This window comes from Diplotaxodon limnothrissa, linkage group LG5 (assembly GCF_057381915.1).
Source record: "Diplotaxodon limnothrissa isolate DT_005_m linkage group LG5, D_limnothrissa_male_GT1.1, whole genome shotgun sequence".
NCBI classification, from domain to species: Eukaryota; Metazoa; Chordata; class Actinopteri; order Cichliformes; family Cichlidae; genus Diplotaxodon; species Diplotaxodon limnothrissa.
The window spans coordinates 977,665-993,456 of record NC_140600.1 but is presented as its reverse complement, the minus strand read 5'-3'; the positions used below and the strand labels follow the sequence as shown (position 1 = coordinate 993,456).

The window sequence follows — 15,792 nt, the reverse complement described above, 5'->3', positions numbered from 1 at the left end:
TCGTGGTTCTCGTCTGCTTTTGTTCTACTGCAGAATAATATTTTTAAGGTTATCTACTGTAAAAAGCTAGGCCAGGAAAATCTGCTTCATGGTTTTGTGTTTTATCCTCAGTTACTTTGACACAAAAGCATCTGCTGTGATGCTCACACCTCTGATGAAGTTTCACAAGTGTCAGTACTGATAAATGATCAGAATTATAATGTTTCTGACTCTCTGAGTAAGAATTAAATGGAATCTAATTGGGACCTTGTGAATTGGAATTGAACAGGTTCTAGAAATCAGTGATGATACTCAGCTCCAATACCCACCTATGATATTAGGCTGACGAACGCTGACTGGGTTTCATTTACCAGCTTTTTATGTTCTTCCTGCAGTTTCCTCCCCACATCACTCATCTTAACTTTTTTCCAGTCCTCCTCAGTCTAAACAGAACACACAACAATACAAAGAAAAGCTCAGGTGATTGATCTCTAACACTAGGCATCCCCAGTCTTATTCTTAGCAGTCTAACTTCTCACCATATCTTTGAAGGCCTCTCCATTGTAGTAGCGCTTGGATGCTGGATACTCTATCGTTTTGTCACATAGTTCCAGGAAACTGGAAGCCACCAGATGCAGCTCCTCTCCGTCATAGCCGTACAGCTTTTTGTCCTCACACGTCATCAGCACAAGCTCGTCACATGGACATGAGGTGCCCTTTACCACACCAATAACCTGCATTTTTACAATCTCGGGAAGGTAGAATTTTCCCCAGGCGTTAACTTCATCATCATCCCCGTCGTATTTGGTGTTCTCAAGCTCTTCTATCCACAGGTCAGCACCACTTGGCTTCTTCCGGTGAACGCACATGCTTTTGTTTTTGGAAACAAAATCTTTCACCCATTTCAGGTACTTTTCACCTGGAAAGAAGCAGACAAGGAAATATGGATGAATGTAGAAGTGTTGGAAAAGACAAATAGCAAGGTTATCCTACAGCAGTTTGTGAAAATGTTGTATCTTGAAATAAGCAGGCAAAATGAGGATCTCACTTATCTCATATGTTCTGATACCGACTTTCTTCAGTTAAAGGACAAAAAAAGGGCACACTGGAGGCTGACAGAGTGTGCAATGATGGGAATCATTTTGCAGAACTCACTAAAGTTTGTTTCTCCTGGAACAAGCTTTTTACACTTCGGCAAATGAAAATACTGTGTTAAACTAAAAAAGAGCACCAGATCAAGGTCTACAGTACTAACAGAAAAGCATGCCGTTACCTGTTGCCTGTTGACACAGCTGCTGATCTTCCTCACCAAAAAAATGAGGATCCCTGAAAGGAATAGAAAGGTTATGTTAAAATGAATGACTGTCACGGTGATCATGGGAAGCTCCAAAATATCACAATAGCTACGAAATCACAAAATGCAGTGTGATGTCTGTAAGCACCAAACATGACATCTCTGTAAATTCATCTTGAAACATGTAGGTACCTCACACGTACAGCTGCAGCCATCTCAGCCATTTATCACTGTGGCTGCCAAGTGGCTGCCACTTCACAAGCGCATGGCACAACATAGAAGAGCCACCTCCACAGGACAAGACTCAGCAGTCCATCTGCATCTTAAGGATAAAGGACACTCTTTCGAGGATGCCAACGTTCACATTTTGGACAGAGAGGACAGATGGTTTGAAAGAGGAGTGAAAGAAGCATCTATCTGTGAGCGACCATCTTTGAACAGAGGCGGGGTTTACGACACCAACTCTCTGCCATCTATAATCCAGTTTTGAGATCCTTCCCAGACGCCTTAACGCCCACTCACATCCTGGGCCATCTGACCTCAGGAATTCGCATGATAAGGTGGGGCCAGGTTTCACAATGAACTCACCCGAAACTCTGGCTGATTGGGACCCACACCCAGTTTCACACCTTGGCTCAGGCGATTAGAGGATCATCAGGGGTCCTTTTGTCCCTCTGTGGGGGGAAACTCCCACTAGGTTTATATCTGGGACTCTCCACCATTTGACCTTAGAACTGAAGAAGCTTCTCGGATGAGAGGTGAAACGTCTTCAAGTAACTTAAAGAAGTCCAGACGCTTTTCTCTGCAAGCTCCTTTGACTACGATGACCTGGATGACTGAGAACCTTCACAGACATAAGGTGAATGTGACAAACAAAGCGCCTTCTTGTTCTCTGTGATAATGTAAAGTTATTAATGAAAAAACAAACGAGTAAAAAACGGACTGGAAACATGTCTTCAATCAAAACTCGACAAAAACAAAGAAACAGCCTCACTTCTCTGCGACGCTCCCTAAAAATGACGTTACGTGTTACGTACCAGAGATTTCTATACAGCCCTTTATCAAGCCGAGAGAAAGTGACGCAAAACCCTCCAACTAATAACGACTAGCAGAGAGGCTCAGCTGAGTGTAGTTACCTGGTTTGCAGACGCATACAGACGTTTCCTGTCCTCTCGGACGCAGCTGTGATAGAACATGTGGTGCATTACCGCCACCAACTGGCTTGGAGTGAGGACCGGAAATCGCTCATGCCAAATCAAAAAAAAAAAACATAAAGAAAGATTAAGTGAAGAGATAAATGAATACATTAAATCAAGAAGAAAAAAACCCACCACCGGACATATACATCCTCATATCCTTCTGTACAAATGAGTTTGTTTTAGAAACTGAAAAAAGCCACAAAACCTTCACATCTAGAAATCCTTTGCAGTAAAACTTGTTTTTTGGCAGGTTCCACAGGTTTTGAATCAGTTTTCTTCTTTATTCCTGATAATTTTGACAATGAAAAAGAACATGTTCTATAGGGCTTTGGAGTTGACGTCACGCCGCAATGCATTGTGGGAGCGCGGCACCATTTTCGAGGTCTACGAATCAAAACAAACACACTGTGTTGGAACGACGATTACAAGATGCTTAAAAGCAGCTCAAAAGAGAATGGACTGTATAGAGACCGGTTGCGTCCAGAGGCAAAGCGGCGGTACTTGCAGAAAATAGCGTGCAGTGGAAATGTGGACCCGTATGAAATACGGCCGTGGAGTAGAAACCCTGAAGACGTAGCCTGATATATTTTCGTACCTTATCTGTGGAGTCAGCGCGTACAAGTCGTCATTCAAAAAAAGGTAAGTCAGCTCGAGTACTGCGTGTGAAATGCGTTTGATTTCCCTGCAAACATTCACATTAGTGCAGCATAAATTCATTCATGAGGGGAAATTACAGTGAGAACATGTGGAGGCTGTTAGAGGGAGAAGATAGTGAGTTCAGTGCATTGATGTGCAGAGAGGTTTAAAGGGGCGGGTGCTCAAAGTTAAAAAGGGGCACATTGAACCAGGCTGAATAACAACAACACACATTCATCAAGAATCTAATATGGGAAGGGCGGGGCTGTGTTGGTCTGAGACTGTAGACATTAAAAAGTCCACAGGAGAGATGGTAGCTGATTAAACAAGTGTCATGAGATAATAACAAAATGCAAAGATTGGTGACAGCGCTTGGAACCATAAGGCAACAAAAAACTATGTATGTAAAAAAAAAAAAAAAAAAAAAAAAAAAAATATATATATATATATATATATATATATATATATATATATATATATATATATATATATATATATATACACACACACACAGTGGGGCAAAAAAGTATTTAGTCAGCCACCGATTGTGCAAGTTCCCCACTTAAAATGATGACAGAGGTCAGTAATTTGCACCAGAGGTACACTTCAACTGTGAGAGACAGAATGTGAAAAAAAATCCATGAATCCACATGGTAGGATTTGTAAAGAATTTATTGGTAAATCAGGGTGGAAAATAAGTATTTGGTCACCTCAAACAAGGAAAATCTCTGGCTCTCACAGACCTGTAACGTCTTCTGTAAGAAGCTTTTCTGTCCCCCACTCGTTACCTGTATGAATGGCACCTGTTTGAACTCATCATCTGTATAAAAGACACCTGTCCACAGCCTCAAACAGTCAGACTCCAAACTCCGCCATGGCCAAGACCAAAGAGCTTTTGAAGGACACCAGGAAAAGTATTGTAGACCTGCACCAGACTGGGAAGAGTGAATCTACAATAGGCAAGCAGCTTGGTGTGAAAAAATCAACTGTGGGAGCAATCATCAGAAAATGGAAGACATACAAGACCACTGATAATCTCCCTCGATCTGGGGCTCCACGCAAGATCTCATCCCGTGTGGGGCTGCTGGTGGAGCTCACTAGGATGAGCAGGTGACCACGAGGTGGAGAGCAGCTGGCCTGGCTTTGACCCGGGCCACGCCCCCTTTCTCTCTGCTTTGCTGTCACTTATCTTCACTGCTCTGTCCAATAAAGCTGAAAAAGGCCCCGAATCAAAGAAATCTGCTGCAGCCTCTGAAATGTCTTCTGTTTCCTTCCCGACGGCTTTTTCACCGTCAGCCCATCAGACAGTCCAGCAGCATTTATGATGATGTCATGATGTTGAAGAGGCTGCTACGGTGGCCTCCCATGACCCCCAGCCTCATCACAGCTGAGATGCAGACATTTGAAAACATTCAGCAGACAACTGAATAACAGTCCAACACAACAGTCTGTGTGCAGACACACACTGACCTTTCATATAGTCAAACACAGCTGGTTGAGTCATTTCTCTGTGAGTCTAAAGTGAATCTAGTATTTGAAAGTCCACTTCCTGTATTTGTTGTTGAAGACTTCTTCAGCTTCTTCTCAAGGACATCAGCTGCTTGTTTGGCAGCAGAGGCAGTTAAGAAGCTTCCTGAAAAACACTGAACAGTGAGTTCACTGTGGCATATGACAGATTCAGCTTTCTGTGTGCAAATGTGTCTGTGTCGACCTTTCAAATGCTGTTGAATCCAAAACATCAGCGGCTCCTCGGCTGCTCACTTCATGCACTTCTGTCTGTGTGACAGTCCAATGACATCACAGCTGTTTCCAGCCCCAGTGTCTCAGGACTGGACACCTTTAAACATGTCGAGGATCAAACAGCGTCCAGCTAAACACACATGAAACTATCAGAGCTGACAATCATTCCAATAACATCTAATGGTTCATGTATGTAGACACAGGACTACAAGGAAATGGCTCTCAGCATCTGGCTGTGGGAACACATGAGTCCCTGTTTGTGTTCAGATTGTGTGCATGTTTTAGACGTGTGTCACATGTAGAAACACAACAATCCCACAATGACACACAGATGTGTTTGACACAGCTGTGCAGCTGTAAGTTGTTTCTAATGATTCATTGAAGCTCTTCTAACATTCTGGAGACGATCAGTACATGAATCTGTTCAACACGACAACAATTTGACTTCAGTGTGAACGTTTGCATTAAATAACCTTCTTCATCCAGCTGACAGCATCTTCATCCTATGATGTGAACAGTTCCTCCTGTTGATGACAAACCTCTGACAGGATCTGCTTGAGGAGCTTTTTCATGTGCAGCTCTCTGAGCTCAGGGCTGAGCTGCTGTTTCATCTTTAAGAGCTGCTGCCTCCTCGCCGGACTTGTTCTCCTCTTCTTCTCCTGATGACACCATTTCTGCTTCATATTAAATTCAATAAAGATGCTGACATGTATCTGTAGGAACAACATCATTGAATCTAGAACAACTGGAGCCAAACCAGTGGCTCTGCTGGGATCACTGGTGAGCCAACACTTCCTTGTTGATGCAGATTTCAGGGCTTCCTTTTGCTCCTCCGTTATAACTGTTCTCTCTTCTCAACACATGATGACACAAAGGAATCAGCAGTGACAAAGATGATGCTGAAGAGAAGCACACACTTCACACATATAACAGAGCAGTGCAGTTACACACACCTCTGCTCGACATCAGGCCTCAAACAAAGACACAAAACACTAACTTGACTCTAAACAGAAGAAACGAGCAGCTGTTTCTGTTCTGTGCTTATTTATATTTGACACACATGCTTCTCTTTGTGCAAACACACATCGCACTATAAGGGTAACCTCGCACACAATGATTGGACAGCACAGTGATGATGCTGGGAGATCCTATACGCAGCAACACAGAAACACTGAGAACTTTAAACAATGATGGAAAGTGTTATAAATGACTTGTTGGCCTCTGATCTGTCACAAACAGCTGAAACGTGTCTCTCATGAGTCACATGAAGGTTTTTGACACAAAGGACAAAAAGTAGCTGCAGTCAGTTTGTGTCATTTTTATATTTATTCATCTGGGAGAAAAATCTGAGGGACATTAAAATGTGTTTTCAACAGAGACAAGAACATGAATATAACAGAACAGGTAAATGAACATGTTTCAAGTAAACAGCTGGACTGATCAGGTCCAAACACAGAGTGATAAACTTGTCAAACAGCTGTCATATCTTTATATAGAAGCTCTTTATAAATGCTGCTCACTGCAGTCTGTTTACTAATAATGTCAAAGTGTTAGAAACACAGAAACATCAGAATGGTCTTTGTTCACAGAAACCTGTCTGGGATCCTTTGTTGTTCTTTTGATGCAGAGTTACATTATAAATATAAAGAGTTATTTCAGAGTCTCATCAGTTTTCCTGCATGTCTTTATTTAACACATCAGCAGGGCTGAAGCTCTCATGTTAAACACACACTGATCTATGGACACGTTCATGTGTTTCTAACAGAACCAGGCTGTTATCAGCCTGCACTAACATTATGTCACACACACTGAATGTAACAGTGACAGTTTACATCATCACACAATCAGCTGTGATTGTTTCACTGTCATCAAACCAGTCAACAGGAAGTAGAATCAATAGAAACCAATCATTTCCTGACAGCATGTCTGATGGAAATAAGTGCAGATTATGTATGAAGTCTAACTGCACACAGTAACTGTGTTACAATAAGGACTTAACAGCGCCCTCTGCTGGAGTGTTTCAGTACTGCGTTAACTAGAATACACCACCTCCTCCTCACACCACCTGCTACAGCTCTACTCTTCTATGACTACAGTCATCCACAGCACTGATGTGAGGTCACATGGTTCATATGTAAGGAGCACAGCTGACCTCAGGTCAGTTTAATGACTGTGAGCAGCAGCTGTGTTATTGTCACTGTGACAGGGAGACACTCTCAGACACAGCGCTCATGTCAGCTTGTTCTCATGCAGGAGGATCAGGAGCTCCATGTTTGTCTTTCTGTTTGAATCATGATGTGTTTGTGCCATCAGAGTCTGTCATGAGTACTCAGGGTTTCACAGCAGCTCTTCTGGATGCTGACGAGGACTCCAACCTCATGTTTCACCTCTCTGAGCTTCTGATGTCTGTGAACACTCGTGTTTCTTCTCTGGGCTCATCTGGACAAAAACACCTTTCTGTGTTTGGCTGCAGCCTCATTCTGACTGACAGGAAGTGTGTTATCCATGAGCTGCACTTCTGTGAGGAAGTTTCCTGCTGTGTTTCCTGTCTGTGGACAAACACGAGTGTTCCAGCTGAGGACTTGGTTCCTTCCACCTGTCCATACAGGACATCACGCTGTCTGCAGCTCTGTAAATGCAGCTCCAGGTCCTTCCACGTGCTGCTCTGTATTTGTGCAGTTTGTAGTGTGTCCTGGGAAACGTAGCACACATGGTGTTCTTCTGCTGTTTCCTCCTTTCACTGAGTGTGAAACACTGACGCTGTGCTGTTGTTCACAGAGGGGAGCTGATTCTAGCTGCAGCTGGACTCTGTCATCTAACTGAATGTGTTGGTGCTGATCACGGGGCTCTGAGGGGGGAGCAGCAGGAGGACTCTGGATGCTGACGTCAGTGTATCTGTGGAAGCTCCCACAGCGTGTCTGTCATTCAATATTGTGCTGTATATTGTATCTATGCAAAGATGAACAGACTGTGTGTTCACTGGTCTCTGTGCTGCAGCTCTGATGTCATCATCACTCCCTCCTCCACCCTCAGCAGTCCCAGCATGCTGCTGTGGTGCACCCCACCCTCACTCTACACCTGAGCCACAGACCACACCCTCCACCTCAATATACACCACAGTTTTCTCTGCTGTGGAAATGAGATCAGGAGGAAATCATCATTATTATTATTTAATAAACGCTCACATTAATGTGGGCTTATTTGTTTCATATTAGAAACATTAGTTGAGTGTTTTTAGTATAAAATGGTCAAAGTCCCTCTTTTTGCTCCTCCCCTCACCTGTGGATGGGCGGTGCTGTTACCGTGGTGACAGCTTGGATGTGTTTCAGTCCTGCCTGGTTATCACTGCAGGAATCTTTCACATTTATTACAGGTAATAATTCTGATTTTTCTGTGTATTATGAACCAAATGTATCCTGATACACACAGAGATGGATGAGCAGAGGTTTTTTTTGCAGTTTATGTAGTTACTATGGACTTAATGCATACATATTATTAAAATTAGGGCTATAACAGTTGTATTGATGTATAGCAACTTGAAATGCTCCCACAAATGGCTCCACAGCATGTAAAAATATAACAAAAGCTCTGGCGGACTTGGTTCTGTGGTCAGTCTTAAAGGGTGAAGTTAAACTCTGTAATCTTCACTGTGTCACAGAGTTCAGTGAGTCCCGTTATTCACAGTATCAATCAGATCATCAGAGAACAGCTGATCAGCAATCAGTGGTGCCAACAGCGCCTCCTGTGGTGAGAGGATGCAATAATGCAATGTAGCATTTTTCCACTCAACACTTGCAGTCATGGAAACTGTCTGTTGGATCTGTGTGACGTTGCTTTCTTGGTTAGAGTTCCTCACAAACGTCCAGATGATTCTTCTAATGAGGCGTCGACCATGTTTGCAGCTCTTTGGAAGAAAACGTCGCCCTTTGCCATCCTTACTTTTCTTTGACTTCTTCAAATGCAGCTGAACTCCAGCTGGTATTTTCTTGGACTTTGCAGCTGTTTCTGGTCATCAGTTCATTCCTGCAAACCTCTGAAGCTGAACAACAATGATGCTGCATTGCTGGCTGATCCCAAAAGGTTGATTCTGTTCATCTGGACGTTTTCAGAAACGTTTGCTCACTGATCAGGTGACTTCTTCAGTCTCAGCTGACTGCAGCTTTACAACCTTACAAACAGCACATTTGCACAATGACTGAAAGCAGCAGCACCTGATATATATGATACTAATATAATACATATACATATATAATCCATACTAATGATGAAGGAACTGAGCTCACAGTCCATTGTTCATTCAGTGAACTACTCAGTTTATTTTGGGCCTCAGAAATGCTCACTCTGTTTGTACATCACTGTCAGCAATAGACTCATTCTGCTGTGTGGACAGGAACACATGTGACATCACTTCCTGTTTGTTTGTGACTGAAGAGGAAGAAGTTTACAAGGAATCATTTAGAAGAGTTTCAAACATCAACTGATTGAATCCATGAATCTGAAAACGTGTTTGTGAGTGAAAGAGACAGACATGTACAGACTGAACTATCTGTTCAACAGTCAGAGTGTTTCTGTAACAGGAGACACTCTTTACACTCCACTCAGCACAGGGACACTGAGGAACCAGGATACCAGACACTAAACCCAGGATAAAGAGTTTGAGTGAATGTGGTCTTGAAGGTGTGGAGGTGGATCAGAGTGTCAGAGGAGACTCTGTAGAAGGACAGAGTGCCAGCAGGACAGTCCACATACACTGCTGCTCTGTTAGAGACAGAGGAGGAGGAGGAGGAGGAGATGGATGTGTGTCTGCTATTGTGCCAGACAGAATCAGGACCACGATCAGGGCAGTACAGACTCCAGGACTGATCATTGTATCCAAACCAACAGTCATAACTGCGTCCTTTCCTTCTGATGCTTCTGTAACTCACTGATATATAAACGCTTCCTCTCCACTCGACCTCCCAGTAACAGCGACCAGTCAGACCATTTCTACACAGCAGCTGATTCCAAACATCAAATCTGTCTGGATGATCAGGATATGACTGAACCTCCTCCACATATGTCACCTTCCTGTTGTTGTCAGACAGTTGGAGCTCTGTGTTCACTGTGTTTGTGTCGATTGTGAGTTGACAGGAATCTGATGGAGAGAACAAACACAATCCAGCTGCAGTTATTGATCCATCATCTGTTCATTGATTGACACTTTGATGATGACTCCTGACATGATGAAGATGGTTGAATGTGTGCTGCTTTGTTTTCATGAATCCCATTAAAAACACACTTACACTTCCTCAGACCTGGTCTCAACCATCGGACTCCAGCAGGCTCCACCCTGAAAGGAGGAGGGGGGTCAGAGCAGCACAGTCAGCATGCACACATGGACATTACATGGCTCTCACACACACACTGTTACACACTGAGCTCAAAGCTCGGCTCCACTGTTTTATTCAAAGAAATCTACATTTATTTATCAGCACATTTAAAAACAGCTTGAGCCAAAGTGCTGCACAGAGTAGAGAGAAAATAGGAAACATACACAGTAATGACTATAAAGACTGGTCAGGATTGAAAGCTACAGAGTACAAATGTGTTTCCAACCGGCTTTTAAAAATGTCCAGTGTTGGTGACGACCTGATGTGAAGGGCGACTGTTCCAGAGTTTGGCTGCAGCCATCGATAAAGCTCACCTCTGTTTTTACGTCTAGTTCTGGTCAGAAGCTGCTTATCTGCAGACCTGAGGGCTCCACTTGGATTCTTTTGTTAAAGAGAGATAAGATGGAGCCAATCCATTCACAGATTTAAAGACAACCAGATCTGGAAGTGGATTCTACCACGTACTGGTAACCAGTGGAAACAGCTGGTGATGGGTCGTCTAGCACAGACCCACCGCTGGAACCAGACAATTGATGAGGGAGAGAACTGTGACAGCGCCGTTCCTTCACTTGACCTCAGTCGCTCTCGTCTGCTCCCTCGTAACACTGCTCTTTATTGAGCTTACATGAATATGCACAAGTTCATTATGACGTCTTACACAGGTATGAACAAAGAGTACCAGTCTGTGCATAGTGTGTGTGTGTGTGTGTGTGTGTGTGTGTGTGTGTGTGTGTCTGTGTGTGTGTGTGTGTGTGTGTGTGTGTGTGCGTCTGTGTGTCTGTGTGTGTGTGTGTGTGTGTGTCTGTGCGTGTCTGTGTGTGTCTGTGTGTGTGTGCGTCTGTGTCTGTGTGCGTGTGCCTGTGTGTGTGTGTCTGTGTGTGTGTGCGTCTGTGTCTGTGTGCGTGTGCCTGTGTGTGTGTGTCTGTGTGTGTGTGTGTGTGTGTGTGTCTGTGTGTCTGTCTGTGTGTGTGCGTGTGTGTGTGTCTGTGCGTGTGTGTGTGTCTGTGTCTGTGTGTGTGTCTGTGTGTCTGTCTGTGTGTGTGCGTGTGTGTGTGTCTGTGCGTGTGTGTGTGTCTGTGCGTGTGTGTGTGTCTGTGTCTGTGTGTCTGTGTGTGTGTGTGTGTCTGTGTCTGTGTGTCTGTCTGTGTGTGTGTCTGTGTCTGTGTGTCTGTCTGTGTGTGTGTCTGTGTGTGTGTGTGTGTGTGTGTGTGTGTGTTCCAGATGTGACCCTGTGACCCCAAAGCTGGTGCTAAGAGTCCAGCGGTCCCCCTAACAAAGGGCTCTTATACTTAACCAGACACAGAGTAGGTGTCCTCCTACACCAGGGGTCTCAAACTCGCGGCCGGTGGGCCAATTGCGGCCCGCAGGACGATAGCTTTTGGCCCCACCTTAATATGAAAATGTAATGTTAGTTTGATAATGTATGACACTTTACACTCACATAGACACGTGGGAACGTGCACATGTAGGCATTCACGTGCTCGTGCACATAGACACAGACAGAGTTTGCAGCACACCGTAGGGAGTTTTATAATGGGGTCACTTCTATAAAGCTGGCTGTAACTAACAAAGGGGTGAAGATTTTTGCAGAGGGACACCGGCCTCATCTTCCCTTCTAGAAGTGCATGCTTAAATGAAGATGAATAAAGATGAATAAAGATTTTGTAAAAATGACTACTGAGTCCGGTGCCATCTCTGGATGCTCGAGGAATAAAAAGAACCGGGGTAAAACTGATTTCGTAACAACTGCTACCGGCTTTTTATCTGCCGATCGCCGTGCTACGGTTGCAAGAAAAAGAAGCAGAAATGACGTTCTCTACGCGTTGAGACGTTCCCCGTCCGTCGGCTAAACGCTTGATTGAAACTTCAATGCGACAGTGACACCAAGTAGAATTATAAATGTCACATAGCCCCAAACATGTCTTTTTCAAAGCCTGCGGTGAAGAGAAAGGTTGGTGATGAGCACCGACAATTTCAGGAAAAGTGGGAAATGCAATATTTCTTTGTTGAGCACAGGGGCACCCCGACCTGTCTTATTTGCACAGAGAAAGTTGCGCTGCACAAGGAATACAATTTGAAACGTCATTACACAACTAGACATGCTGAGCTGGATGCAAAATACCAGGGAGACGAGAGAGCGAACCGGGTTGCCAGTCTTAAAACAGATCTACTGAGGCAGCAAGATTTCTCCAAGAAAGCAACCAAAGAGAATAATGCAGCAGTCGGAGCCACGTGGTTAGTGAGATGATTGCTAAAGCAGGGAAGCCATTCACAGAAGGTGCATTTGTCTAAAAGTGCATGTTGCAGGCTGCAAATATAGTCTGTCCGGGAAAGAAAGGTCAGTTTAGCAACATCAGCCTTTCTGCCAACACCGCAGCAGATCGCATTTCTGACCTGTCAAGTGACATTTATGACCAACTGTGTGAGAAAGCCAAATGTTTCAGTGTATACTCAGTCGCTCTTGATGAGACCACAGACATCACCGACACTGCCCAGCTCCCAATGTATGTCCGTGGTGTTGATGACAGTTTTGAAGTGATGGAGGAGCTGCTCACAGTAATTCCAATGCATGGCCAGACCACCGCTCAGCAGATATTTACAAGCTGTGTGATGCCATTGAGAATGTTGGTTTGCCATGGAAGAGGTTTGTTGGAATAACAACAGATGGAGCGCCATCAATGACAGGGAGGAAACATGGACTGGTGGCACAAAACAAACTGGAAGAGGAAGGCGTGGAGGAGGCCATTGCTCTGCACTGCATCATCCATCAGCAGGTCCTTTGCAGCAAATGCCTGAAGTTTGACAATGTGATGTCTATTGTTGTGAAATGCATCAACCAAATCAGATCCAGGGGCTTAAAGCACCGAAGGTTCTGAGCTTTTTTAGAGGAAATGGAGTCAGAATATGGGGATGTGCTCGACTTCACTGAGGTACGTTGGCTCAGCAGGGGAAATGTATTAAAGAGACTTTTTGAGTTGAGAGCAGAAGTGAAGCCTTCATGGAGAAGGATGGAGTTAGTGTTCCTGTGCTAACTGATCCCAAATGGCTCATGGACTCAGCTTTTCTTGTTGATATGACACATGAGCTTAATGTACTGAACAAGACGTTACAAGGCCAGGGGCAACTTGTCAGTGCTGCCTATGACAACGTGAGAGCATTCTCCACAAAACTGGCGCTCTGGAAAGCTCAGCTCTCTCAGACAAACCTTTGCCATTTCCCAGCATGCAAGGCACTCGTGGATGCAGGCACACCATTCAGTGCTGACGAGTATGTTGATGTCATTTTGAGGCTACAGGAGGAATTTGATCACAGATTTGCTGACTTCAAGACACACAGAGCCACCTTTCACATTTTTGCGGACCCCTTCTCCTTTGATGTGCAAGATGCCCCTTCTGTGCTTCAAATGGAGCTCATTGAGCTGCAGTGCAACTCTGAACTCAAAGCAAAGTTCAGGGAGGTGAGTGGAAAAGCAGACAAGCTTGGACAATTTTTGAGAGACTTGAGCCCTAGTTTCCCTCGGCTTTCCCGAGTGTTCAAGCGGACCATGTGCCTTTTTGGTAGCACATACTTGTGTGAAAAGCTCTTCTCCACTTTGAACTTCAATAAGTCCAAGTACAGGTCCAGACTTACGGATGATCATCTTCAAGACATACTGAAGGTCGCAACTGCTTCCTCCCTCAGGCCAAATCTGGCTCGGCTATGCGAGAGGAAACGCTGCCAGGTCTCTAGCAGCAAGGAGTAGGCAAGAGAAGCCATGTTCAGAAGAACAGTTCATTTTCTACAGTGTTCCATTCATGTTCAGAAGAAGGTTATAGAACTGTTAATACAGACATTTCAATCTAAACACAGCAGATATAGAAGACTGAAAGAAACACACAAGTTCACTGACTAAAAATATCTTATTATTATTTTATTTATGTTTTACAGATTGATTGATTTTCTTATTAATTCTTAATTTGTTTATTCATTTTTCATATTTTGTGTTAAAAAATAAAAATAAAGAGATTTGAGAAGATTGGAATTTTTTAACCATGCCTTTCTTGTGGAAAACCTAATGCGGCCCAGCCTCACCCAGACTCTGCCTGCAGCGGCCCCCAGCTAAATTGAGTTTGAGACCTCTGTCCTACACCATAAATCAGTAAGAGAGGGTACGACCTCTCTCATGGCCCCAAGTGGTGTGTGCATGCCAGAGCACTCTGGAAGGCACACAGAGTCTTTACAGACTACTCAGGATCAAACCTCTATCATTATGCAATCGATTATACAACTCTAAGCATATATGAGTAAATATTTCTAAGCATAAATGACAATCAACAATATAAACCTGGTTTTAATAACAGAATTCATTTGTTTCTCAAACGAGAAAGAGCTATCGAGAAACACTCCTAAATCTTTAGTTCTGAACTTTTCCAGTGGGCCAAGGTCAACATTATCTGCTAATGCTAAATAGGCTGCCGTTATTAACTAATGCTAATTTGACATGAATTAGCATTATGCACTAATGCTAACACTTACTTTTTTTAACAATGTGAACGGCTAATGCTAACACTCTTTTTCCTAGCATTACAACATCTGAGCTGCTAATGCTAAGTAGGCTGCCATTAGCACCTACGTCTAATTTAAGGCAAATACGCATTAGACCCTAATGCTCATATCGTTTTCCTTTGCTTTATAACAATGTGAGCAGCTACTGCTAAATAGCATTAGCTAATAACAGCAGTCTAATTTAATGCAAGTTAGCCTCATTTGCATTACAACGATGTGAGGAGTTAACGCTAAGTATGCTGTCATTAGTGGCTAATTCTAATTAGGGGTGAATAAATATTACCAGCTAATGCTAATATCGTATTCTCTTCCCTTTTAACAATGTGAGCAGCTAGTGCTAGGTAGGCTGATGCTAGCAGCTAATGCTAAAGCTAATTTAATGTGAATTAGCATCACATTAGTGAGGAGTTAATGCTAAGTAGACTGCCATTAGCAGGTAATGCTAATTTTAGGTGAATAGGAATTGGCAGATAATGCTAATACCATATTTTCTTGCTTTGTAACAATGTGACCAGCTAATGCTATGTAGGTTGCCGTTATTAGCTAATACTAATTTGAGGTGAATTAGCATTATCCCCTTATGCTAACAATGTTTTTTCTTACTTTTTAACAATACAAGTAGCTAATGTGAACACTTTTTTTTTTATTGAATTCTAATTTTTCCCTTGCGATGTGAAGAGTTAATGCTAAATAGGATGCCATTAGTGGCTAATTCTAATTTTAGATGAGAAAGCATTAGAAGCTAATGCTAATACCATATTTTCTTGCTTTATATCAATATTAGTAGGTAATGCTAAGTACGTAGCCATTATTAGCTAATGCTAATTTAGGTGAATTAGCATTATCCACTAATGCTAACACTGTTTTTGCCAACTCTTTTCCCTTGCATTATAACAATATGAGCAGGTAATGCTAAGAAGGCTGCCATTATTAGGTAATGCTAATTATTATGTGTGTTAGCATTATCCGCTGCTGCTAGCAATGTTTTATCTTACCTTTTAACAATATCAGCAGCTAATGCTAACACTAC

At 43.2% G+C, this 15,792-nt stretch overlaps 1 protein-coding gene across 1 annotated transcript in view; it reads right to left on the bottom strand.

Moving 5' to 3' along the window:
• Positions 1–9,446: 9,446 nt before the first annotated feature.
• LOC146631409 (NACHT, LRR and PYD domains-containing protein 3-like) overlaps positions 9,447–15,792 on the bottom strand; it is a 66,390-nt gene continuing 60,044 nt past the window's right edge. The window contains exons 10-11 of the mRNA XM_085352933.1: positions 10,131–10,177; positions 9,447–9,982 (exon numbers count right to left, since the gene is read on the bottom strand). Of these exons, the coding sequence (XP_085209059.1) occupies positions 9,447–9,982; positions 10,131–10,177 (583 nt within the window). The remainder of the gene's footprint in view (positions 9,983–10,130; positions 10,178–15,792) is intronic.